The sequence below is a fragment of the Mycteria americana genome, chromosome 1 (assembly GCF_035582795.1).
Source record: "Mycteria americana isolate JAX WOST 10 ecotype Jacksonville Zoo and Gardens chromosome 1, USCA_MyAme_1.0, whole genome shotgun sequence".
Classification (NCBI taxonomy): domain Eukaryota; kingdom Metazoa; phylum Chordata; class Aves; order Ciconiiformes; family Ciconiidae; genus Mycteria; species Mycteria americana.
The window spans coordinates 123,663,492-123,690,900 of record NC_134365.1 but is presented as its reverse complement, the minus strand read 5'-3'; the positions used below and the strand labels follow the sequence as shown (position 1 = coordinate 123,690,900).

At 46.1% G+C, this 27,409-nt stretch overlaps 1 protein-coding gene across 2 annotated transcripts in view; it reads left to right on the top strand.

Annotated features, from left to right (window-relative positions):
• The first annotated feature begins 8,515 nt into the window (after positions 1-8,515).
• C2CD2 (C2 calcium dependent domain containing 2) overlaps positions 8,516-27,409 on the top strand; it is a 43,449-nt gene continuing 24,555 nt past the window's right edge. The window contains exons 1-6 of one of the 2 annotated variants that reach the window (XM_075519091.1): positions 8,516-8,950; positions 11,118-11,216; positions 21,997-22,116; positions 22,538-22,639; positions 26,545-26,667; positions 26,970-27,090. In XM_075519091.1, coding sequence (XP_075375206.1) covers positions 8,669-8,950; positions 11,118-11,216; positions 21,997-22,116; positions 22,538-22,639; positions 26,545-26,667; positions 26,970-27,090 — 847 coding nt within the window. In that variant the 5' untranslated portion in view covers positions 8,516-8,668. The remainder of the gene's footprint in view (positions 8,951-11,117; positions 11,217-21,996; positions 22,117-22,537; positions 22,640-26,544; positions 26,668-26,969; positions 27,091-27,409) is intronic. The other variant, XM_075519098.1, reaches the window with a different exon arrangement.

Sequence of the window (27,409 nt, the reverse complement as noted above, 5' to 3'; positions counted from 1 at the left end):
TAAGTCTGAAGGAGAATCACTTATATGAAAAATGAGATTTGAAATTGGGTAGATTTAGCAAGTATTACTACAAGGCTCAAGAGGGGAAGAACCACATAGAACCTTCATTTTATGGAGATGATCCTACAATCTATTAGGTGCCTCTAACACTGTGTACAGGCACTAGGAGGAGCCAGAAACAAAAGACTGCAATATCACACCCACTTGAAGAGCCACACTCGAAAGCGCCACACAGAAGGTGAACCCCTCTCTATATATACATGTATGTATGTGTATAGAAATGCATGTGACTGTGTTTAAATATGGCTCTGTTACACAGCAATTGCTGAAAATTCCCTGTTAGGTCAAAGGCATGTTATAATACACTTTTGTGTAAAAGCTGTGTTCTCCAGTATTCCTTTCACTAAGCAGCATGGTTTCTGCCTAACTGACAGCTGGGAGTGGAGAGATAAGGTGCATCTCCAGATTCTTCAATCCTTGGCTCCCTATTGAGACTGCCAAGGAGGAGGCCAGTCTATCCCAATGGTTTCTGCAGCGTGGACAGTTGTCTGAAGAAAATGCAAGAGGATTAGTTGTAGCTTAACACCTATTATAACAACATATAGTCAACACACTTGAACATAACGTGAACTCATGACTGAGGAGTTAAAAGCTTTTTACCCTTTGCTGTAACACATTGCATTCTCCTTCAAGTAGCTGGCAGGATTTGCATAACCATATTGTGAGTGAGCCTGTACCCACGCGCTCCAGACTCTTAAGTGTTTTAGCCTTAGCGCAGTACCCATGGAGGTGTGCTCTGGGATGACATGCAACACAGAACTGGTACACGTCCTTGGATTTTCTTAGCCGTCTAGCTGACTTGGAGCATTTTCACTGTTCTTCTAGAGGAAGGTATGGGTTCTGAGATTTTTCACAAACCTTTATTATTTTATTTCATACTCTTGCTATTAATTTCCTACAACATTGCTTGAAATGCCTTTGCTCTCAGTCTAAAACTTGAAGATCTCTTTTACTACTTACCAAGTCCTTTCTTCTTTCTGATGCCCGACATCGCCAAAGCCAGTTGGTCTTAGTGTCCTCAAGCATGTGTCTGAGGAGCATATTAGTGTTTGTACTGCATGGGAGAAGCACGCATCCCTGGCAAGTCAGCATCTCCGGGGCTGGAGCCCAGGATTCAGAAGGAGAGGCAGGAATCTCTCCAGTGGTTCCTTGTCGGGAGATTTTTCAGCTCTATCTTGGACATGGGAAGCCTTAACCGTTTGGGCACAATGTTAACTCTGAGCCCAAATTAACCCATAGGCATGAAACTTCATGTAGCTGGAAGCACCCACCATGTGTAGACTGCCGTCCTTGAGGAAGGCAGCTCACAATACTGCTTAGAGTACAGCAATCTCTCCATCCCAGCACCATCACCGCTGGGGATACTTGCGCTCTCTGGTGGAGAGAATATAACTGGCTCCAGCAGGTGAAAGTAAAGAAGAAAATAAAATAAGCTTGTCTGTCATGTTTTAATTTCTGAAAACTCACAGTATTATACTGAAGTCTAGTAAATATATTTTTGAAGAGTCATCATCATAGAAAAAATAATTCTCTCAAAAATGTTTTTCCTTCTTCCATTGCAGTGCCAGATACAAGTAGTAAAAGAAACGATCAGCAATTCCAGACAAAATGTCTGTTGTTAGCCTTTGTTCCTTTTGCAAAGTTGTGACCACTTGGGAATAGATTATTTACCGGATATTGGCGACTTGGAAAAGTGTGGTCCTACAGAGAAAAGCAAAAAGTTATAATATGACAAAATGATAAGAGACTTCTAAAATTAATGGGTGAAATACTGATGTGCTACAATGAATACAAACACCATGGCGCTGTTATTTATGTGCTTTCTCATGTTTGTTTTTTTTTCCTTGATAGGCTGTATTTTTGGTGCATGAATGGCTTCAAAAGAAAGTACAAGCATCCAAGGGGTACCAAGTTGGGTCCATGGTTGCTCTAATAGGATTGAAACATGGCTTTGCAGTTTTGCTTTATATCTGAATACATAACTTGAAATTATGTTTGGTCAAAATAAAACATTGTGACCCATTTGTTTTGAAACTTGGCCAATTTGTCAACATTTATATTTATGGGGCATGGTTGTTTTTTCAAGATTTTTTTCTAGGACCATGCCTGTGTGTTAATAACATATATAATAACAAAGCTATGAGAGCAGTTTTCTGATCTAATGAAAAAGTCAGCTCCTGGCAGTATGCCTTCTTAAGCACTTAAGAGATGTAGGTGTTTGGGTAAAGAAGAACTAAGGGACCTAAATGAATTGAAGTTTTCCTACTATGAGGTCATGGTGGATATATTACTTCTTTTCAATAGAGATTGGTGCTTGGATAGATCAGATATCTCCTGATTTTGCAAAAGAACCAAAAATAACAGTAATTAGTCAAAGTGAAGGTCTAATGATACCATCATCTCAGAGCCTTTTTTGTATGGAGTGAGACTCCTTCATTAAGAAGAGGATGTTCTCTGGAAGACATGAGGTGGGGGGAGTTACTCCAGATCAAGAGCCAGCCCAGTGCTAGCCTCCTTGCCCCCATGCTACCTCCTAGCTATGAAAACTTGCTTAGTGGTACCTCCTTTGGTGCCAGACTGTTGACCTCCTTCCAACAAGACTTCTCCGGGCATCCCCCCTGGCCCCTGTTCCAGCCCTTTGCACACCCATCACTCCGTTTGTCAGACAGCTGTCGCAAAGCAGGGGACAATGTTTCTGGTATGTCGAGTCCCATGAGACAAGATGGGTCACACGTGCTGAATCTCACCTAGGAAGGGGCTACACAAAACAGACTGGAAAGTACATGTAAGGGCAGGATCAAATGGAGGAACTCATCTTCTGGCTTTAGCGTTGTGCCTCTCCTTGCCCCACAACTCCTGAGCAAACTTGCCACAGTCAGCTGGTAGAAGGACATGCCTGTTACCTGCCTCTGGCACAGCAGGTAAAAGAGTGGGAAAGAGGCTGAAATGCTGCATGTGAAAGGGGAAATGGTCCCCTCTTCCATGGGAAGTAACATGCCAAGGGGTCACACTTCAGGTGTGAAGATTAACAGGTCTACTTCTGCCAGCAGAGCTGTCAATGAAGAGAGTTCAGTGGTATCACCTCAGACTGTTACGGTAGCAAAATCTCATAATGAAGACATGGTTATAGCCACCTCACAGGTAAAGGCAGCATCACACAGAGTCCTGGGACAATGGAAAAAGCTCTGCTGGCCAAAGTGCAGTTTGGCCAAAATAAGCACCTCTTACACTTTTAAACTGTCCTGACAAAGCACTTGTTTCAGACTTCATGTTAGACTGCATGTATGGCCTCTTATGAACCTTCTCTTTCATGTGTGTAAAAAAATACGCTGGGGCTCAGAGGCAGAGAATTAGTGAGAAAGGTTTGGATTGATTTTATCTCTGTGCATTGTAATTGTATAAGCAATCATTTAATTGCAGTGATTGAACCTATGGCACTTTTTTTTTGGTTCTGCTTACAGCTTTAAAAATGAAATTGATTTGATAACTATGATCTCATCCTGCTCCCTTTGCTTATATCTATACCATGGGACTCAGGGTAGTCTCAGATATAGCACCACCCACCTCCAACAAATCTGGAAATTTCAAACAAATAGTCAAGGTCCTAAAATTCTGCCCACATTCTGCCTGGGGGGTGAAAAAGAGCATCTCTGGAAACTCAGATGTATGGTGAACCTGGCAGCACTAGTTAATGGGTGAGATGTTTCTTTGTTGTTCATGTGCCTAGGGTAGCTCTACCAGCAAAACATTTCAGCGTAGACTAGGTCAGAGTAAGCTACAGGTCTGCAGTTTTCTCCTTGCCTTTGCAACACAGAGTGAAATGGTTAACAAAATTCGTACTTCAAAGGACCAAAACAGGACATGTGAGGTAGCTGCGATGAATGATGCATTTATAACTCTCTTGTTCCAGAACGCTTGTAAAATCAACTCTGTATTAATCTCACTTTGCATTTTTTAAACTTGCTTTGCAACCATCACTGACAGAGATATACACTTGCTAATTGAAAGAAAAGCTGGGATTTGGGAAATACAGAAGTTACTTAATAGAAACAGAGCGCATAGCAGAGCCTAGGAGCAAGTCAAAATCACAGTTCCCAGCTTCAAAGTACACGGAATTATGAAAAACTAATTACTTTACTAATTGCATCCCCAGAGCTATGCTTTGATGGGTAAGATCCTGAATGTTCAGAGAGGGCTATTCCAAGTTCACAGGTGCATGAAAAAGGAAAATAATTAAATATTAGCTACCACGTATTTTTGCTATACTTCAAAAGTAAAAATGTAAAATATTTCTAGTAACAAGACAGTTGATAAAGTTGTGTAAAGGAAAACTGTTTTTAATATCTCAGTGTAACCTTTTACTCTTTCTTATAATTTCATATTCACTAATTAGACTCACAAAATTCCTGCCAGTTAAAGAAAATTGTCTACACAGCATATGCGGGCAACTGGAACATGGGACAAGCTAAGGGCAGGTTTGTCTGCCACAGCGCAGTGCTGTATTAGAAATCCCAGAGCTATCTGCAGACAAGATGGTACAGCACCGTGCAATACTGCGTAAAGATACTGGTTTGGATCTTGAACGTGCCCAGCTAATAAATTTGGTCTCTCAGCAGGGTCAATTAACCTGTGTATGGTGCTGTGCTAACATAGCAATATGGCGCTCAGATCTCTAGAGATCTCAGCAGCTCACTCCTTGGTAACGGCTGCACCCAGAGGGTGATATCAGTGGAACAGAGTCTAGTTGGATGCCCATAAGGAGTAGGTGTACTCTAAATCAGCTGCCTGGAGTCAGGCAGGCAGAAGGCAGCTGGTCAGTGAATGGCGCGCGGGATTTCCCTGTGTCCCAGGCAAGTGCTTTGACCTCCGAGTAGCCCATTCTTTGTATGCCCATACAGTAAAGTAACTACAGCAGATAAAACAATGTTCTGGCCCTGTCAATTTTGCAGCTTAAAGGTACAAATGTGAACAATGTATTTACAACACAAAATGATCAAATTGCTTTTCAGGCAACAACCTGTTCCTCATCCCAGAGGCCTAGCCCCATATTTGTAAATACTGTATTAAATGTTGACGTAACAGCCCTTCAGGAATCCCAGGCCCCAGCGACCAAGGTGAAAGTCCAGAGCAAATACCCTTGGTGGGAGAGGATCAGGTTAGGGAATGCTTAAGCAATCTGGACATATGTAAGTCCGTGGGCCCTGATGGAATACACCCACAAGTGCTGAGGGAGCTGACAGATGTCATTGCAAGGCCACTCTTGATCATCTTTGAATGATCATGGTGGTTGGGAGAAGTGCCTGAGGACTGGAGGAAAGCAAACGCTACTCCTAACTTCAAGAAAGGCAGGATGGAGGACCCTGGGACCTCCAGGCCAGTTGACCTCGCCTCAATCCCTGGGAAGATTATGGAGCAGCTAATCCTGGACACCATTTCCAGACACATGAAGAGGAAGAAAGTCATCATGGATTCACCATGGGGAAGTCATGTTTGACCAACTTGATATACAATGAAACCACTGGCTTGGTAGATGAGAGGAGAGCAGTGGACATTGTCTACCTAAACTTTTGACACTGTGTCCCATAAGATCCTCATAGAGAAGCTGATGAAGTATGGGCTGGATGAGCAGACAGTGAGGTGGATTGAAAACTGGCTGAACGGCTGCACCCAGAGTGTGGTATCAATGGAACAAAGTCTAGTTGGAGGCCTGTAACTAGTGGTGTACAGCAGGGGTCAATACTGGGTTCAATCCTATTCAACAGCTTCATTAATGATCTGGATGGTGGGGCAGAGCATACCCTCTGCAAGTCTGCAGATGAGACAAAACTGGGAGGGGTGGCTGATACACCAGAGGGTCGTGCTGCCATCCAGAGAAACCTTGCCAGGCTGGAGAAATGGGCTGACAGGAACCTCATGCAGATCAACAAGGAGAAGTGCAAAGTCCTGCACCCAGGGAGGAACAGCTCCAGGCACCAGTACGTGCTGGGGGCTGACCAGCTGGAAAGGAGTTTGCCAGAAAGGACCTGGGGGTCTTGGTGGACAGCAAATTGAACATGAGCCAACAACATGCCCTTACAGCATAGAAGGCTAATGGAATCCTGGACTGCATTAGGATGAGTGTTGCCAGCAGGCTGAGGGAAATGATCCTTCCCCTCTACTCAGCACTGGTGAGGCCACACTTGGAGTTGTGGGTCTCCACTGGAGAGAGCCCAGTGAAAGGCCACTAAGATGATTAAGGGGCTGGAGCATCTCTCCTGAGGAAAGGGTGAGAGACCTGGGGTGGGGGGAAGGCTAGAGAAGGCTCAGGGGTGATCTAATCAGTGTATAGAAATATCTGAAGGGAGCGTGCAAAGAAGATAGAACCAGGCTCTTTTCAGTGGTGCCCAGTGACAGAACAAGAGGCAATGGGCACACACTGAAACACAGGAGGTTCCCTCTGAACATAAGGAAAAACCCTTTTTCACGGTGAGGGTGACCAAGCACTGGAACAGGTTGCCCCAGGAAGTTGTTGGAGTCCTTGGAGATATTCAAAAGCCATCTATCTGGACATGGTCCTGGGCAACCAGCTCTGGTTGGCCCTGCTTGAGTAGAGGGGTTGGACCGGATGACCTCCAGAGGTGCCTTCCAACCTCAACCATTCAGTGATTCTGTAATGCACTCACTTCCCTTTTCTTTTTACCTCTGCTTCTAGCCGTGAATTTGCTTGAAAATGTCCAGCAAACAAGCATTTGCTGCCTGGTCTGCGAGCCCGCACGGCTTCTGTGCCTCAGCACCTGCCATCTGCACGGCTCCCTTGGGAGGCACGCCAGAGCCAGGCACTGCAGGACCCACAGTAATTCCCCTCCGTGATCCATGGCACGCACTCCGATGGTCTGGAATTTCAGTTTCCAGCAAGGAAAAGATGTTTCTGCCCTTTAAGGCTACAGTGGCAATAGCCTAAACCCGAGTGGAGCAAGAACTTACCATGACATTTCACTACCAACCTCAATGACTTAATCGCTGGTTGTTTCAGTGTGTGGATTGGGCAAAAAATAGAAGTGAGGTTCATTGGCTGGGAGCTGCCACGGGTAAAGAAAGTCACTATGAAAGAAACAGAGCAGGCAAAGAAAAGCAGAAGAAAAACGAGGACACAAATAGTGATGAGCTGATAAGGTGGCAGTCTGAAAACCAAACATGAACTTAATAAAAATGAATGTGACAGAAATAAATAATTATGAAACTTTTATTTACTATCAAAAGACAATTTCCTCCCCTTTGTCGGAAACCTCCTACTGATAACAACAGTCATTCACCGTGGTTTGCAGAAAGTACTTAGTTCTGAATTTACGCTCCAGGCCGCAGATCACAATGAAACACAGAAATGTTGTTTTCTCCTACCGGTGAGTAGGCTCCATCCTCGGCAGAGGAGATGCTGCGGCACCAGGAAGAAAAGGGACGCTTGCGTTCGCCCTTTGATAGGAAGCAGAGGGGAAAATAAAATGCCTTGTAATCTCCTTAAGTTGTGCCCGCAGCACTGTGAAGTGGTGAGTGGGAAGGCCGATCACAGACCTGCAAGTGTCGCCCTGTTGCGTGAAGGGGTGCCTTCACAAAACGCCCATTTGCTAGCGTGGCAATTTTATCCACTGGACTTGGTCATTCTGACACAAACTAGGTTCAGCCGCTGGGACACAAAAGTTATACATCTTTCTTTTGGGGGGAAAAAATCAGGCCTGTTCTGTAACCGACTCCTGCTCGGCCCGCAAGCAGGCATTAACACATTTATCTCTTGTGTGCAAAGATGAGAGGGCCTGTTCACTTGATTTTTCACTTGCAGCCCTTTCTTAGCGTGCGAACGACATCACTAAGTAACACTGATGCAAGGGGAAACCTTTCGTTACATGAAAGCCAACGAGAATTATTAGCTTGACACCTGTGTCTTTCCCGGGCTTCTGAATGCCTCTCCTGCCCCACTGTCTCTACCGAAACTCCCCCCTTGTTGTCCATCCTCGGAAGCGCTCTTCTCCGCCCATTCTGCCCACGGCACCGCCCGGCACGGCAAATGGTTTCTCCGAGAAGCGCCGGCTCAGGGCGCACACGAACCCGCCCGGCAGCAGCTGTCCCGGCCGCAGCCTGCGCCCCAGACACCCACCCCGAGCCCCGCTCCCTCCCGCTGCAGCCGCCCCCCGTTGCCGCCCGGGGCACCAGGCGCCCCCTCAGCCGCTCCGCTGCGGGACGCCGGGGCAGCCGCGGGCCGAGCGCCCCCCGCCGCCGGGCGATGCGCGGCCCGGCCCCGCCGGCAGCGCGCCAGCCCCCTGCCGCACTCGTGGGCCGCCCCGCCGCCGCCCACGCCGGCGGCGCTGGGCAGGGGCCGGGGCTGGGGCCGTGGCTGAGGCCGGGGCCGGGCCTCCCCTCGCCGCCCCGCCGGCAGGGGCGGGCCGGGCGGTGACTGCGCCGTGGGCGGGCGGTGCGGCGCGGCGCGGCGCGTCCCCGGGCAGCCGGCCGGACGCCGTGCCGACACTCGCGGTTCGGGCCCTTCGCGGGCTGCCGCTGCCCGGCCCCGCCGCCGCCGCCGCCGTCGCCGTGCGCGCCTTGGTGGGGGCCGGTAGCGCGGCTCCCATTATGGTCAGCCATGGCGTGGCTGGCGGGCGGGTTGGCCGAGCTGCGCTGGTGCGCGCTGGTCGCTCTCTTCGTGGCGGCGCTGGCCACCCTGGCCGTCTACCTGGTGCAGTATGCGCTGCTGGCCCTGCGGCGGGGCCGGCCGCCGCCTCCGCCGCTGCCGCCGCCGCGGCGGGACGAGCTGCTGGAGGAGGGCGGCTCGGTGCTGGCCTGGGCGCTGTCGCTGAGCAGCTGGCGGCGGCAGTGGCGGCGGGCCTGGGTGGCGGCGCTCAGCGCCGAGGCGGCGGCGCGGGCGGTGAGTGCCGGGGTCGCAGGTGAGGGGCGGCGGGCGGGGAAACGGGGGCCGCCCCGCCGCAGGGCCCGGCCGGGGAGCTCCGGGCGGTGCCGCCGGCAGCCCCCCGGCGCCCGCCGGGCTGGGGCCGTGGGCCTCCCGGCCGTGGGGCGTCCCGCCGGGCCGTGCCGGGGCGGGCGAGGGCGGCGTGTGCTCCTGTGCCGGCGGGGGCTGTCCCCGCCCGGGGCGAGGAGCGGCTGTAGGGACACTGGGACTTGCTCCAGAGATATATGGGGGTGCCGTCAGCAGGGTGCTGACAGTGCCTGCCGGTGTGTTACTGCCCCTCCATGTGCATATGTGTGTGTGCATGTATGTATGCGTATATATATGTGTGTGTGTATGTGCGTGTGTATATACGTATGTTTGGTTGCCGCTTGGCAGGAATTTGCAGGAAGGAGCCGGCCAGAGGTGCAGTGTGGGCGCAGACATGGGAGCAGGGAAGGACGGGGAGGAAAGCCGTGACCCCCGCAGCCCCTGGCAGGGGCTTGTGCCGCCGATAACATTGTTCGGGTGCAGGGAGGAGGAAACGATGGAAACTTCCTGCCCTGAGCACCGCCACGGGGCCTGCGGCTGGTCCTTCGGCACATAACTCCCAGAGCTGGGCTTCCTTCGTGTTGTCTTAGGTCGTACTGAACCCGTGTGCCTGTCAGTGTAATGCTGAGGGCTCGCTTTCTCCAGACTGCCATGGGATGGTGGGCTTCTCCGTTTTTCATTAGTTTGTTTTTAACCCGGGTCAGATAAATGCCCAAAACGTGGCATCCTGTCCCATCCTATCCTACCCTTCTTGCAAAGGACACAGCATGGCATTCCATCGGTGGTTTGTAATGGTATGGCTGGGTCTAAGAGGCAGGAAGGTTAGGTGGGGCCGTGGCAACCGAATTCCCTGGTCCTGAGGACTGAACCCTTGCTGTGTCAGTGGAAAATGCTGAGGCTAAACTATCTAGGAAGCGGCATGTACCCCAGGTCTCCGACTTCGTGCGCAGCCCTCTCCCTAGGTCTAGGAGGTTCATTTCCTGGCGGCCCCAGCATGCTTTCTTCTTACATGTCAGGGGGCAGGCTGGGGGAGAAGGAAAAGCAGGGCAACATGTGTGTGTGAAAGATAAGGAAAGCAGTTTAACACTTTCCAGACATCACCTTAAGTTAGGGCAGTGGAAAGAAAATACTTTGTCTGCCTTCTTAAATTGCACGATGTGGTTCAGAAAAGCATGGGTTGTGCTAAGAAACGAAGGTTTGCCTTGTGCTTGTGGAAGAGGAGAGCCCAAACAGCTTGGGTACAGGTGCTAGGAACTGAAAGTAACTAGAAGCAAGCAGCGGCTTCCAGTCCCCGGCCAGAGACCAAAGCCACTTTGACAGGGGCACACACACCCTCCTTCCCTGGGAGAGCAGCTGGAGCCATCTCTTGCCATGAGTTCACTGCCTGGCACTGCACCATGGCGTGGCTCCCGCTGTCAGCCTCCCAAAACAATGTCAGCGGCATACTGCTAATGAAATTCCTGCGTGCGAAACAACCTCGGGTGACGAGGGAAGCGGCACTGTCCGCTCAGTGTGAGTAGCGAGTGGAGAATGCGAGTGCTGATGTCTCTGAAAGTATGACCTCACTGCCAAAACAGGTGTACGCTGTCTATATGAAGACTGAGTAGCTGTCATCACTGCCTGCTGTCACACACGAGGAAGGATTGGGGAGGGGAAGGCTTCTTTCCTCACCTGTGCAAGATGATATTTGGGTTTTCTTAGTTTCGGCACAGCCTAGTGCAGCCGTATTATTAGGCCAAACCAAAAACGCCTTTTAAAACTACAGCACTGATTAATCCTTACTCAAGAAAAGCAGTTTCACGGAACTCTGTCGCTGCGCATGGGCTTCGCTCTGCACTGTGCTGTGTACCTTGATATTCTGCTACAGAGAAAGATGAGCTATGATTAGGCCCATAGCTATGTCCTAAGTATAGGTTTTCAGGCTCTACCCTGTATTATGTAGTGAGGTGTCGTGCAATTAATGCATACAAGTTTTGACATACATTTGCAATTCTGTCTCTGGTTCTTCCAGGAACTTCACCGGCAGTGCATTTTTATCACTTGTTTTCAAGTGATGGGTTCGTCAACTAACAATGCTTATTTTTTTCTTTTTTCTTAGGATTCACAGTTGCTTACGTTTGAGGAAGACGACCCACAGGAACCACTTGAGCTAGCAGTTAAACAAGTTGTTAGTGTTGTAAAGTCAGCTCAAGAGAAGGTAAACTTTGGGTTTTGTTTCAGTGTGCTTTTGGGTGGGAAATGTTAACTTTTCTTATTAGCATCAGTGGAAGTTTTATTTGTCAATACTTCCAACAAACCTTGACCTAGATTTGTGGAGGCTGATAAGAGGCTGCCTTTCTAATGAACCTGTGCAAACTCTTCGCATTGACTCACTTCTTTTGCAAGTCATGAGCAGAATGTGCTCCAGGGCTTCTACCAGATGAACAATAACCAGGGTTATGCCAAGTTTATAGGTGTGCCTTCAGTGAACTCATACAGCAGCCCTCTTCCCCCACCCCCACTGTCGGTACGATGGTTCCCCATCCTATTGATGAAGTGTGGGGTGGGGAATTAATGAAGAAGGAAAGGGACACTTCTCCTCTGGGACAGGAAAACATCTTTGTCTGCCTTTTGCTGTTTGTGTGGCTGATGACAGGTTTGCTTCATAAGCCGGAGCCAGGTCAGGATCAGTGGAACAACTGCAAAGTCCTGAGGGTGAAGTCTTGACTCTACTGAATCCTGTATTCAGTGAGGAGCGAGTGGTCTCTTTCTTCCTCTTCCACCCCCATCCCACATACTGGGAAGTGGTTTTCCCTGTGCTTAGTGCATATAAAATTAAAATAAGGCAGAATGTGTCTCTTAGAACAGGGTAAAAATGTATGTATGCTTATTAGCAATGATAGCTTCTGCACTTTCATCGTAATGACTGTAACTACTAGTCACATCTGAACTGGTGCTCAGCTTTATGCACCTGCATCAAATTAGCCTAATGCTTTTCTTCTTGTTTCTCTTTGTTATTTTGGTTTGCTTGTCTGATTTAGATGTTAAACAGCTCTACTATGAGTCCTTTGAAAACTATGCATTGCTTATGTGCCTGATACACGACTTATAAGCACATGCTGATTGGTGGCAGCTGGGGATTGCCAACATGTAAAGTTGTTTGTGCACTTGTTCTCTCTCTTTTTTTTTTTTCCTTTCCTTTTTTCTTTTTTTTTTTCTTTTCCCCTACCAGGGATCCCTGTGCCAGCAGTGGGACTAGAGAGACTGTAGTTGGTAGGGCTGTAGAGTTGGCACTAGTGTTACCCTGTGCCACTGGAAGACACCACAATGGGAAATTGTAAGGTAGAGGGGACTGCTAGGTCTAAAAGTGGTGTGCTGTATAATGTGTGAAGCCAGCAACTGAGGGAGATCTGCTACAAATAAAAGCTAGTGACTAACAGCACAAAAACCAGGTGTCTTGCAGTGCAGTGTCTAAAACGTTGCTGGAAGGCGGGCAGCGCTTCAAATGTGTTTGCATGGGAGATGGCCAGGAGGTTTGGGTCTGCTGGCTGCCCTTGGCCAGCATCAAAGTTCAGCAGGGGTTGTGTGGGGCCGGCTCTGTGCTCAGAGTGCTGTGCCCATGGCTGGACCACGATGAGAGCAGCATCTCAAGGCTAAAACCTCCTTTTGTCTTGCTTGCACACCAGAACCAAGGCACGACACTGCAGTCCTAGATTTCCTAGAAGTCATGTTGTACTACTGGGAACATCTCTGCTGCAGTCCTCAGCTAACTTCTGTGTTGTTTAACTGTAGATTCCGACTGCTGTGGCAGCGAGGTAAGTTAGCACCTGCGGTGCCCCGTGGGCACCTTAACCTGCTGTGGTTAGGCTTGGGCAGCAGAATGCTGGCTCCGTGGCAGCCTAGGCCTGGGGAACTGTTGGCTGCTGTAGGGCTATTCTCTTGCTCTCCTCTACCTATGGCTTTGCAATCCGGCACCCTCACATATGCAGTCTCTGGTCCTTGTCTGACCTTGGGTTGAGCCATTTCAGTATGTTAATCGAGCTGTTATACTGCAGCCAGCAATCTAATGTGGTTTCACAGCAGCTTAAACCAATATAAGCACATTTTAAAATGTATTGGATTAAAACAGGTTTGCTTACGTAAACTGGGTTGTTCTGAACTGTCCCAAAATCCATTTCCATAAGCTTGTGCACAGCTGCTGGAAAGATTTTTCTGAATTATTCTTACTCCTTCAGTTAAGGTACAACCTGAATATTTATTTGGATTTCGGTGTATAATAACCTTAGAGTGGTACTCTGGTAGCTACTTTCCCTCTTTCCTTACACCTCAGGAGTTCTCTTATATGGTAATTGTCTCTCTTACATATTCCTCAGGTAATACCAAGGGTCCAAAGGGGGTTTTTTTTCAGTGGCATTTACTCTCCCCCCGGCTCTTCAACTTGCATATGAAGTTGAAATCTCTCTTTGCAGCTTGTCCAAACTCAGACTTCTGATATGTGTTTGTAACTCACTACTGGTGTGATTGGCTCTGAATGTAGTTTGTGACCATATGCTGCATGTTTATCAATGTTGTAGCATCCCGCAGAGCTCTGCACTTGCCTGAGGCATCAGCTGGCACAAGACTGTTTTCCTGCAACTGGTTCAAGATGCTGCTTTACTTGTGGTCTGTATGGCAAGAGCGTATAGGTGCCTTGGTTCAGCAGCCAGGGCTTGATTTATTGCATGTCATTTTAAATAGGTATTTGACCTTGCGTCAGAGAGGTTGTGGTCATCAAAGGAAGTGGAGGATTGAGGGTGAGAGATCAAAATAGCAGGAAACATGGGATGTGTAATACCTTAACGCAGCTGTATGCTGATAGAGCCCCGTGGTATGTCTTTTGTGGTGGGTGATCCTCTGTCTTCTTGAATGCTGGGCCATGGAGCATAGCCAGGTGATGAGCCTGCCTAGTACTGGAAGCAAGCCTCCTGCCTGGGAAGGCTCGCATGCAGTCTTGCTTCGAAACAATATGGGATTGCCAGCCAGACTGTAATTATTATATAGAATCATAGAATCATTTAGGTTGGAAAAGACCTTTAAGATCATGAAGTCCAACTGTTAACCTAGCACTGCCAAGTCCACCACTAAACCATGTCCCTAAGCACTACATCTACACGTCTTTTAAATACCTCCAGGGATGGTGACTCAACCACTTCCCTGGGCAGCCTGTTCCAGTGCTTGATAACCCTTTCAGTGAAGAAATTTTTCCTAATACCCAGTCTAAACCTCCCCTGGCGCAACTTGAGGCCGTTTCCTCCTGTCCTGTCACTTGCTACTTGGGGAAAGAGACTGACACCCACCTCTCTACAACCTCCTTTCAGGGAGTTGTAGAGAGCGATAAGGTCTCCCCTCAGCCTCCTTTTCTCCAGGCTAAACAACCCCAGTTCCCACAGCCACTCCGCATAAGACTTGTGCTCCAGACCCTTCACCAGCTTCGTTGCCCTTCTCTGGACGCGCTCCAGCACCTCAATGTCTTTCTTGTAGTGAGGGGCCCAAAACTGAACACAGTATTTGAGGTGCAAATATTACTGCTGACAGTTCTGTTTATGACCAGGACACATGCTGACATGTGTGTTCCATAGGTATATACATACTGTCCTTGCCTTGAAGAAGCTGAAAGTTGTAAAACTGGTGTATGCTCCGCAGTGCACTGCTGCAGACACGGTTGGGGAAGCTGCTGGTTGTGAGCTTGGCCAAAGCCATTGTGATAGGGACAGAGCTGCTCTGTAGCTGAAGGTTACACCACACTGCTTCTTGACAACGCCTCTATTTATATGTTGCCTTCACTCCAATTTTGGGCCAGAGCCTAAATATATAGAATGAAATGGCCTGGTTTCATTGTGTGGTGTTAGTTGTTTTGTTTTAATAAAGTAAACATCAGCAATTTTCTTAGCTAGTTCTGCCAGCCTTTCCATTACTGCAGTCTATATCCAGAGGCTTTGAACTTCACAACAACAAAAAAGGCAACAAAAAAGATGATTCTCTTGATGGGGACTTGGCATAGAGGGTTTAGACGGAGCAGACTACAACAGAAGTCTCCCTTCTTTTCCTGCTTCATGCTTAAATAGAAATAAAATGCCCTTAGAGTGCCATTGCTTTAATGAGTGATAATAAGTTGCTATACAAGGAATGACTGTCTTGGATCACAACAGGCAACAGCAAATATGAAAGCTTCATGTTAATTTTTATGTGATGTATCTTGCCGGGGCAAATGGTGGAGAGAAAGGAGGACTGTTTTGCAGGCTTGTGAGAGGTCTTGTTTTCCCATGAGCTGTGCAGCACGCCCAAAAAGGTCTTATTCTCCCACACAGCTGTCGTAGCTTCATCTTGGTATCCCTTCATTTGCAGCCACCCTGCTGCGAGGTGGCAGCCTGCATTCGTGCTGCGCTGGGGCGTCGGGGCTTCCAGTTCCACTTGGTTTGAAGCAGGTAGAGCCATTGTGTAGCAAAGGCTGTTTTCTGCTCCAGGGAAGACTGGTTTCTCATCGTCGCTGCTACAGTACTAACTGGGACTCGTTCGTAGTTACGTACATGTGTTTATTTCTGATTATTTTTGGTGGGGTGAACTGCCCTGACCATCACGTGCAGTTCCTATTGTCTTTTAACTCCCTGTTCTGCTTGAAAAGCTGTCCTGGAGCTTTGCTGCTTTAATGACTGGGTTTTTTTTTACAAGCCTGAGTGGAATCATGGCCCATGCAGCTTTTTTGCCTGTTGGTTTTTTGTTTTGGTTTTGTTTTTTTAGTTTCTGTATTAATATAATTCTTTATCCTTAATGTATTTACTTTTCTTCCATGGTGCTTGCTGTCAGTAAATACGTCGTGAAGGAATTATATTTCCTTCCAGCCTTTATTTACCTTGGCTAAATAAGTTGTTACTTAAGTCTCCTTTCACGATGTTGTCCTGCCTCATAAGTCACTCCTGTGCACTCATTCTCTGCAGCATCTCCAGTTAAATCCATTTTCTTGAACTTGGTGGCTGAAGTGACACACAGCACTACAGGTGAGGTCTCACCATGCAAGGAGATTACTGCTTCTTTGTGTCTCTGAAAGTACTTTCTTGATGCATTTTAGGCTTCTGATCTCTGTCTCCTGTGGCTGCTTCACGCTGTGACTGACTTGATCCATTCAGTTCTCTCTTCCTTTGGTGTTCTCGCAGTGATAAGTTACCCTTTGTAGCAGTAATACTTGTTAATTCTCATACACACACGCTCTGTATTTTGAATTGCATTTCCCTTCTAGTCTTCAAGGCTTTTCAACTTTTCTGTGTGATGTCCTGATCTTCCTTTATATTGCTGATTCCCAGCTTGCTTTCCTCACCGTCACGCTTTCCTTCAGATTTCTCTTGAGGAATTTTGGACGTTAACTATGCAATAGGGTCGGTGCCTGACAGGCTCCTTTGTAACTTGCTTCCAGCTTTCACCTCCCTGCTCACTGTACTGTCCTCCCCCTTTCAGACACATCCCCATTCACCTTAATATGGGAATGATGGAGTACAAGCTTAATTACCAGGGGGGTGACCCTACTAAAATAGACAAGACAACATAATGGATCTAACCTACTTAAGAACTGCATGTCTTGTTGAAGGAAGACATCAAGGTGGGAATTTGTCTGCTTCAGTGGAGATAATACTGGTTTTGGCACTGTCAGGTCGCCTGCCTGTCTTCCAGCTGCTACTTCAGATGTGTGCGGGCCTCCTGTAGGTTTGTGCCACATCTGCCAGCTCGGCGCGGGGGTCAGGGATGCCTCAGCACCCCAATGGCACGATGTGCCTGTGTCTCTGCAACTGAGTCTCTCTCCAAGCTACTGTAGCACAAACAGGCAAACCTCTCCTGTGTTTTATTGTCTTCTGTAGGTCTCCACGTCTTCAGCTATGCTGTCTCTCAAATGGTTTGTAAAGACTTGTGTGTTAGTGAGGCCAAACTAGCAAGTCTATTTCTGGCACGTATTTATTTTCTCCCTTCTTAAATATAAGTACCGCTTCCTGTCCTTGCACCATTTGATATTCACTTAACTTGACAGGTGGATTGAAAATTCTTCCTTTCCTGTCTCCTTGTACTGCCTGCTTGTTTGTTTTATCCCCCCTCCCCTTTTTTCCACTTCTTTGAATCTGTATGTCTGTCGGTCTCAAAGGAGTGGATAAATCCATGTTTTATCAGTATCTGCTTTGTTTCTGTTGCTGACATGGTAACTCTCTCTCTCCTGCACACATTCCATCACTCACCCTGCCTTCACCCTGGTGTTTACCATTGTTTTGGAGAACTGTTCCGGGGTTGTCTCATTATATGTGCAGGCAAATTTGCTTTGATACCAGCTTCTGAAAATCCACCCTTAGCTGTGCCTGGGTTAGCCATTGCATTTATCTTCTCTCCTTCAGTTAGTCTGTGCCACTGGGTAAACTGCTTGGGTAAAGAGGAACTGGTGAAGAAGCTACAGAAACCCCCTCAAGAAGTTAATGCATAGGCTCTGGTAACCAAGGAAGATCATGTAATTCTTCTTCTGAACAGCTGAGTGTTACAACTATCAAAAGGCAGAAGTTTCTGACTGGAAAATTTTCTTATGGTGAGGTTTTAAGCTGAGCACACAAACTGCTGTGTGGCCATTGATAAGATAAGTTTTCCATGCCAAAAAAAGAGCCTTCTGCTTCTCAGAGTAGGACTCCAAAACAAACATGGGAAATTGTGGGGGTCCTGAATCTAATGGCATGCTGGTCCCTACAGTTGAGATAAAGGCAGCTTTCACTGTGTGACTGCCTCATGGTATATACTCATTTTCTTGTGCAAATTGTTAAAGGTTTATATTACTTACATACTACTGAGTAACCTTGAGTAACCTGCTCTTTCTGGAAATAAATACCAAGTGCAGTAAAACTGATTTCCTTACAGAAAAAAAAGCAGTATCGAGGCCTGTAATGCTGAGAGTTTTACATGCACACATGATGCGGTCGGGGCCTGGGGAAGGCGAAGAAGACCTTCCCCAGCAGGGCTGTCAGAACTCCCCCCTGAAGTCATGGCCCTTCACCCTCCACTCGGCCATGGGAGGGGACCTACTGCCGCATGTGGAGAGGGGAGGGAGAACGACTGTCCCAGAGGACTAACGAAGAGGCCATGTGTAATGCACAAATCGCTGTGGTGCCAGTGCCAAAACTGAAACCTCTCAAGGCAAGAGGACACCACGTGTGAGGAGCAGAGGCACTCTGGTTCTCCTTGAGATAAAGCATCCTCTGCTGCTGCTTCAGGAAGGAAAGAAACTGAAATTTTGCAGCTCTGTCCAGAGGAACCGCAAAGGGAAAAAGTCAAGATATAGAGGGGGAGGGCAAAGCAGGGGGAAGGGCTTTAATAGTTGTGGGTACACAAGTTTGGACGCTTGAGTGTCTCAGAAAAATACTTGTCTTACTCCAACTGTAGTGCTTGTTCAGTCTCCTTCATTCCTGCAGTTGTTTATGTGAAAGAGAGATTTTTTAGGATAATTGTACCAACAATATTAGATATGTATAAGCAAGGCGTGTTACAGCACCTGCAGCTCATTGGGGCTGGGTGCCAGTGTTGGGCAGGCAGGGAACAAAGCCCAGCCGTTCGGGGGGGTTTGCCACGGCAGCTCACCCACATCGTGGGCTAGTGTGGTCAGGGATGGAGGCAGGCGAGGGGCAAGGCTGGAGGGTGTTGAGCACATAGCAAGAATAACCCTGGCATGGGGGTGATGAAGTGCCAGGAGTCAGCTGAGTGTGGGGAGGGATGGCAGGGGGCTGAGAAGGAGCAGGGGCGCAGCCTTTCCAGTGAAGGCACCTGAGGAAGGGCTGGGAACCCCTTCCATGGGAGATCCCCAAAGTGCACAGAGAGATCTTGGCTGGTGATGGGGTGTTTGTGCCAGGGGAGGCTAGAGCTATGGAGGTGCTGGAGGGAGAAAATACCTTGGTCTTGCTGGTAGAAGAGTCCTGGTTTCTTCGTGCTGCTACTTCACCTCACCCTATTTCTGCTCGTTTAGGAGGTCTTGCTTGTCCAGATGTGAGATAACAAAAGAGAGCTGGGGTGTGACCCCTCTGGGAGTCCAGAATTAGCTGGCCACAGCTGCTGTGCGGTGGTGCAAGGGCTTAATTTTTAAAGAGCAGTTTGTTATAAAAATGACAGGTTTTCTAGACTCTACAACACAACGTGTTGATGACTGGGGATGTCCCTGGTAAGGAGGGATGGGAGAGAGAGATGAGGAAGATAAATGAAGAGCAACTCCCTTCCCAGTAGTCCAGGTGCTACTGCTTTCTTGTGAATATCTATCCTCCCTCTTTCTCTCCCCTGTCGACCAGAAAGGGGTGCTTTGCCTGACCCTCCCTTCTCCTGCTCTTCGTCTGTGCAGAGAAAATAAATTTGAGGAAGCAGGTTGGAAGGGGGCATGGAGGAAGAGGAGTGTAGCACAGGAAGCTTCAGTATTTTTCTTCGTGTGACTGTTCTGGGGAAAATGACCTACATATTTCTGCTCTGGTCTATCAAAATCATCTGCTACACTTCTAAAAGAATGTAACTTAAAAGGGGAAGTGGCAGTTACCGTCTCTTTAATCAACTTCTCACCACTTGTGGCAGCATCTTAGATGAAAACAGAATTGCTTTCTCTTCCAATTCTAGCCCAGAATTCTACTTCTCTCAGTATTCTGACTCCATAATGCATCCTGCTCCCAGAACTAAGGGATTCACCTGATATAAAGACATATTATTTTCCGTTGACAAATGTGGAACCACTCCTTTTTCTGATTGGATTAAAAATTAACAGACCTCTGTACCTGAAGACCACAGTTATTTTATTAAAAGTGAGGGGAGAAGGGGAGTAGGGCTTGGTAGTTGTCTTTGGCAGAAAATAAATTAATCAAGGAGACTAAAAGCCCAAACCCTACTGGTTTGGGCTCCTGAACTAAAGGTACAAATATGAAAAAAATGGATTTAGCATCTCTTGACAAGATGTAGAAAGAAGAGTGGAAGTTCCACCACCTGCAGTGTCTGTTTCCATCCTTTCCTTAGAAGTAAACACGGTTAAGAAAAAAGTGGCACATGAACTCATCTACCGACTCTCCTGCCGCACTTCTTTTTTTAAGCAGTAATCAACCACGTACCTGGCAACCTCGGCTCTTAGACATCCAGAAATTCCGGACGAATGGCTCTGCATCACATATACAGCAAGTCCAACTTGCTCTGAATGCACTGAACTTCCTATGCATGTGTGGATGAAATGTGCATGCATGATAAGGCACTGCATTTAGGACATGCAAGTGTCAGCAGCTTTTGAATCAGACCTGTCCTTTGCCCTCCTCTGCCCTCAAAAAAGAGGGAAGAACCTTTTCCTTTTCGAAGTCTTTAAAGAGCCACCATGCCAATCCATCCTCGTGAATGAAAGGAGTGATTCTGCGTTTCTACTCAACTACAAGTAAAATAAGCAGTTCGGCTCTTTGGTCTTGTTAGCTATTAAAAATGCTTAAAAATCCTTTATATTATAATAGTGGGTGTTCGTGTTGTATAGGATTAAAGGTCAGAAATCACTTCTGAAGGAATTTAGACTTTGGGGAAGGGGAGAGGTGAGGGAAACTGATTTGTCCACTTCTAAACTATAATTTGCAGAAGACAAACCTGAAGAGGCAAATCTTGTTGCTTGTGGGTGTGGTCGGGATTTTTATTTGTCACATCCACCCCCTCCCCCCCGTTCCCTTGTAATTAAGTCTCTATCTTAATGGATGTGCTCTGAAGCCCTTGATAGTGCTCTGGTGCTTCTTAAAATGTATGCTGTAGAGCCCAGGGAGATGAAATATATTTAAGGAGAGACTGATAAGGATCTTCCAGAAGGTACAAGATTCATTTTAAAGCCTTCAGCTTCAATCCATTGCCATAAGTGAAGCAGTAAGTGCGCAAACATAATTTAATACATGCAGAGTTTCCGTCAAACAAATCTTGCAGCGAATTATTTGTCTTCGCATTGCATTAATCTGGTTAACTTTGCCCAAGTCAATCTAAGGAGGGCTCAGCTATCCTTTCAAACAGTGGGGCTGTGGGGACAGTAACCACAGAGGGACAGTGACAAGCAGCTGTCTTTAACCAGCAGAGCTGTTGGCAAAGTGAGTTTCTTTGGCGTAAGGAGTGATTTCTGACTTTTGTACTTGGGGTTTTCCTGTGCTGCCAGGCACTTTCTGCACACTATCGGAATTTTGCACGGCAGCTCCAGCACCTCAGTCAGTTTGCAGAGGAGAAGGAGGAAAAACCATTCAGTGTCTGTAAACTCAATGTGATAACAAGTTATATTACTGCTCATAGAAGTGAGGGAGTGTACTCAACGAAGTCTATTGCAGTCAAGTGGCATACAAACTTTTCCTAGACATTTAGCTTTGTCACCAAATTTCAGGGCCTTTCTTGGTTTGGTCAAAGACTTGAATAAACTTTTAAAGGCTCCTGCCCCTTCCGACCCCACGGGGAACTGGAATTACTCAGACAAAATCCTCTTCTGCAGCAGCAGGGTTATGCCAAAGTTTCGCATTTGTAGGATACCACTAAACCAAATATTGTTTGGTAAAACCAGCTGTCCTATGGTAGGCTACTTAGTTCGGAGCAGAAGAGGATGAAGAACAGACTTCTTCCTCTCCCTTATGCAAAATTGTGATCTTTGAGCTTTTAATAGATGTGAAATGCAAAGGAGTCTTTGTCAGGTGAGGAATGACTTTTGTATTGGATAACAATGCAAAAGAAATTTTTTGGAAAGTACCAGAATTTCCAGGTATTAAATTCTGTGTCCAGAAGCAAACACTTGAACTATGGTTTTTGGAAGTGAATGTACAGAAGGAGGTAGGGATGTTAATTAAATTGCTTAGAAATCTCCCACCTACAAAATTTAGCATAATTCTGGTAGCTTAAGGTCCTTCCTTTCCTTAGTTCCTTTCTTGCCTTCACCAAACCTTCTTCTGAAGACTAATTTGTTTTTCCCCCTTTCATTTCTTTAGGTGGTTTCTTGTAATGTTGTGGGAGATTCCGTTAAATTTGTTGTCACTGTCTCACATACTTCGCCCACGGCTGCAGAAGGTCAGTCGTACAGCGTGAAATTGTCTCCAGTTCACTTGCAGGTAAAGTGTTAAATGTAGTTCTCTCTTCTCTTCCTTTTGTTACGTCTCATCCTGCAGCTGAACTGAACCTCCTGTTTGCAAAATGCATACAAATTCATGTTAACTCCGGTAAAACGTGTAATAATATTACAGTTTCCCTCTGGGAAAAGTGATAAATTCATAAATTAAGCTGCCTCTTTAGGAGACTCTGGATAAATAACACGTTGGGTAGACTACTCAGATGTATGGAACAATACCCTTTTTTGACTGACATGCACTCTCAAGGCTTAAGTAATTTTTGCCTTCTTAGACAGTCACTTTGAATTTACTTACTCAGAAACTGGTATCATTCTTCCTTTGGCGAGGCTTAGTGTGGAGCTTGACTTACAATTTCTTTACAGGACACCAGAACACTCTCCAATAACTGCTTTCCTATCCACAGCTTCAGCTCTATGTGAAAGACAAAGGAGAAGACGTCAAAGTTGAGTGGTTCCTCATTAACGCCAATGAAACCAACTTTGAAATCCAGCCAACAGTGCAGGAGGTCAGTCAGTAAGTTTTATTTGTTGTAATGGTAGAGAAGATGAGTCTCCATCCCTTCGGTGAAAAACCCAGTGTAATGTTTTAGGATAGCAGTAGAAGTGTCTAGAGATAAGGTATCAGGTGAGGCTGGAAGAGCTGAAGCAAAAAATGCCTGTTCCTTTCTGCTGGCTGCCTTCGGTAGAAGCATGGAGCAGTTACCTGTCGGCAGTGCCGTCTTGAACTGTTTCAGTGACATCTGCCATGGCTCATCCGTCAAAACCCTACATCTCTGAAATCTAGGAGCATTTCTCAAGATTACTGAAGCATTAAAGATAAATCAGGTCTGTATTTGACAGACAAATGACTTGAGGAACGTTTTTCATCCAAATTCAAAGGTGTGAAAAATGTCCTAAATACCTTCTCTCAGAGCACTTCTAAAATAACAAAAAAACCCAATTGTAATTATATTCCCATCAAAGTAATTACAAAGTTGCCCCTTCCTTAACTTCAATCAATTGTGAAATCTGGCAACAATAGTTCAGAAACAGCTCTGAAAAAATACAATTATTTAAGGAAACAATGGGTGATCTAGAAATATCTTGATGCTTTTGGAATTGCATCTTATCTTAGTATATAAACACTGATTCATTGGGGGTTTTTTACTGGGACATCCCCTGAAAGAGTTTCTTCATGACTGAGACTCTGTTCTGCCTTTGACTCTTCACAATTATATTTTTTTTGGCACAAACGTCGTGACTTAAGCCTTTCTTAGAACAATGGGTGAACACTTGCTTGTGTTTTGTGAAGTTGTTTTTCTGACTGAAGGCCTCGTTAAAAAATACATTTATTGTATAGTAGAGCTGCTTCTAAAGACCTGTACTGAGTGACCTAGAATCATAATAATTTATTACCACAGGTTTTGTACACAAAAATGTGAAACTCATAAAACTAAAGACTGACAAGTCTTTTGAAGAGTGTTTTAATGTAGATTTTATTGTGCATGCGTAGCAGTGTAAATGACCTTCATGTGTTGGGGTGGCATGCTGATTATCCACATATTGAACAGACATTAAGTACTTACTGGCAAATGCCGATGACTCTGGTACAGTCACTGGACTTCACTGGACTTCACAACCTGCTTTTTGAGAGACGCCTGAGTCCAGTGCTGCAAAGGAGTTGTACCTTGCTGTGCTTTGCCCACATTTTTAAAATGAGCCTGTTAAGTTCTTAATAGTTAAGGGCTTTATTTTCACTTTGAAGCTTCTGTTAGCACTTAGGGAAGAGGGGAGGCAATAAACAAAGAGCTAAAACCTGTGAGCAACCTACACCTCGGAAATTACTTCAGCTCCTAAACTTAAATGTCAGCTTTTGTGACTTGTTTTTTCCTCTTTTGGAAGCCATATTGTATGTACAAATAAATGCCTTTAATAGCTTGTGATTACCTGCACGGTGGCTTTGCCATCAGTCAGACAAGGTGGATATAATAACCTATTTTCTGTTAAGAATAGCTGGGTGAACCTGAATTGCGTTTGGCAACCTGGCTGACTGGCAGGGCTTGGGTTTGCATGCAGTTGTGCTACTGTGACTTCATGTGCTGGTGTGCCCCAGGCTGGCCACGGTAGCTGGCTGTACGCTCCTAGCCCATGTCAAACCCAAAGTAAAACGTGTTGTCTTGAGCCTTTTTGGTTGGCAGTTAAGCCATTATGGCTTGCCTTGTAGAGGGTGTCGTGATGGAGCATTACTTTCCAAATAAGGATGGCTAAATATGAATTTGGGCTGACAGGAGGCTCTTCAACCAAACTGCTTTCCAAATAACTATGGAAACATCAGAAAATACCTATGAGTAGAAGTCCACTGACTATCGTTGCTGTTGTTACCGTTAAATAACAAATGTCAGATTAGGTTGATGGCAAAGCGAGAGGCAGCTGGGATTTTACAATTTGACAGTGTTCTTCATCAAACAGCATTTAGGTAAGGGCAGAGGAGGGAAATTACCTCCAAACCAGTGAAAACTAACCGTGATTTATCCGCTCATGTAAATAACGTAAGTAATGAAATTGCCGAAACTGAGGCTTTAGACAGCCTAATTTACCTTAATATTTTTTAAAGTAAAAGAGCATTATCTGTAAGTTGCAGAAATGTGCCGCTGCCTCTTTCCTTGGCGGTTGTTTGAGGGAGCACAGTGTGAACAAACCAGAGTTTCTGTGGGACTGGTTGATGCTGTTGTATGTTTTGAACCGTAGCGACCTGTCATCAAAGGGCAGTTAGGTAAGAAAGCAGTGAAACAGGATTTCTGTACACAGCATTCCTGGGATTTTTATGAAACACCCTAAATGTTTCTGTAACCCTTGGGTAATTGGGAAAGGGCTGTAACTCCAAATCTGTCTGACCTGTTGTGCAAGCTGGAGGCATACCTTTAGGAGCGCAGAAGTCATTGCATGATCATTCTCCTACACCTAAGAAAGGATCAAGGCTTTTGAAATGACAGATTGCCTCTCGTGCCGAGAGCTCTCTGTAACGGAGGAGCATGGTCCAGGGTGTCCGGCGTGGCAGAGCAAAGCCTGCGCTCTGCCGCGTTTGCGGAGATGCAGTTGTTGGAGGCTTGAGCTGTTACTGCCTGGAGGCTTCGTTGTGCTGCGTGGCTGCACCAGCGTGGGTCAGGTAGCGCTGAACGCTGGTGGTGCACAGCCACAGAGTTATCAAAGCAATCTAGCAGGATTAGGCCTTCAGTCCCCCACTTGATCTGCCTGCTGGTACAAATTGGGTGTCCTTGTCATCAGCGTGCCTTGTCTTTGCAGCAGGGCCTTGTTTGTTGGCCATGGCACTCCGGTTGTACGCACACTCCCGTCAGACAGCAGCATGCAGAAGGGTACCTTTTTAATTCTTTGTGTGATTATTGCATTCTCCAGCTATTCTGTATCTGCACCTGTAAATCAGTTCCCTTTCTTTTAAAGGCTTGTTCTGTAATAGTAAAGTCTGTCAGTTGTGGTATCAGGTGAGAAAAGACAGATGAGTCCTCTGTTGTTTAGGTCAGATCTTTGTCTCCTACTTCAATCTTTTATTTAGAAAAGACACCTCACTGAGATTTCTCCTGTGCTACCTTCAGAGCAGTTGGGTACCAGACTGCCCTTTCTGTGATAGCTTAATTTAAAAATCCACTCCCTGTAGGTAACTGAGCAGAAGAGACTTTCTGAGGAGCGTGACATAGGAAGCAGGCTTCCCCAGGAGCACAGGGAGGGCAGGGGTGGTTCACCATCCTCATACACCTTACAATTAGTCATGTGAAGCTATGTGCGTAAGCAAAATCTGTGGTCTGTTCTGATCCCTGAGATAGTGGTGCTAGGCGCAGATTGCGATGTGATTTTTGAATGGACAAACGTACGAGTCGGTCCCCCAGAGCAGCATGACTATCTGTCCGTACAGTGCACTTTTCAGCGAGGTTGAAGACCTTCAAGAGATGCTGTAATATTTTTTTCAGTGCAGCACAGGATTAGCTTCTTCTCAGCTGTTGCAAGCTGATATAACTCCCATTAAATCAGTGGAACAGTACCGATCTGCTTATCTGACGACCTGATCTGCTCTCTCAGTGAGGTGCAAAGCAGTACAAAAACTTTAAAACACCATCGTAAGATATAAACTGTTAATGAAACTTCTGTTTTTGTGGCTAATAGCTGTGCCTTCCTAAATCTCAGAACAGTATGTGACTTTTTCAGTGTATATTTCTGGTTTTCCTTTAATGCATAATATAGAAATTTAAGTAATTATTTGCATGATCTTGTTACATTTTGTTGTTGGCAACAGAAACCATGTCTCCTTCTGACAAAGTTAGTCTTTGATAGCTTTGGTGGTTTAGATACACCAAATTAATTTTTGCCTTAACTTCTTTCTTCTGAGTTTTGAGAAACATGATTGTTTGTTTCTTCTTAGGGACAGACAGCAGGGACATGTGCAATATCTGAAACGCTCAGAGATGTTTTGAAGAACCTCTTTAGCTCAGTTTCTCCATCTGTAGTGTTGAGTACAAGGCCTACAGATATAAAGGAGGTTCAGGTAAGTCTTATTCCTGCCTAAATCTTTTGAGAAGTGTCCTTCTGCTTCGTGTTTTTATTATATATTAATGACTTACAAATGAGTAAGTTTAACACCATTCGGTGATCAGAAACAACTGGAATGCATTCTTTAAAACAACATAGCTTTTGGCACTGAAGGCTTTGTGATCATCACTCCTGTCTGGCTATCTGTTGATGTTACACCCCATCACATGTCTGCTTCCCTATATTGATGTGACAGAAGTTAAAGGTATTTTGTATTTGCATATGCGTGATCCCTCTTGTTCTGCTTGCTTTTCATAGAATGTACAGAACACAAGCCTTCTCCCTCAGGGCACTAGTCCGCCTAAACCTCCAAGGGCTCATGAACTCAAACTGCTGGTAAAGAACATCACAGTAAACCTAACTGATCACAGTGCTGCAGGTAACGTAGCCTATGCGATGCTGCTTGTTTTCAAGCAGGGCTGGGTTTTTCTTTTCCTTTTGGCTGAAATAATTTGGAAGTTCTGGGTTACAGCCTTCTCTCAAATGAAGGTGTAAGAAATTGCTGTACTCTGAGAAACAGACTTAGTCATGCTTGTACAAAACTATGTATGTTTTGGTTTATTTAAGTATTTAAACATCTTGATCTTCTTGTAAAAAAATCCATCATTGTTGAAAACAAATTGAAATGAGCATATTTATAAAGTTGGTTGATTATTTTCTGGATTTTAGTTTTAATTTCTAAAACTTACCACTTTTGG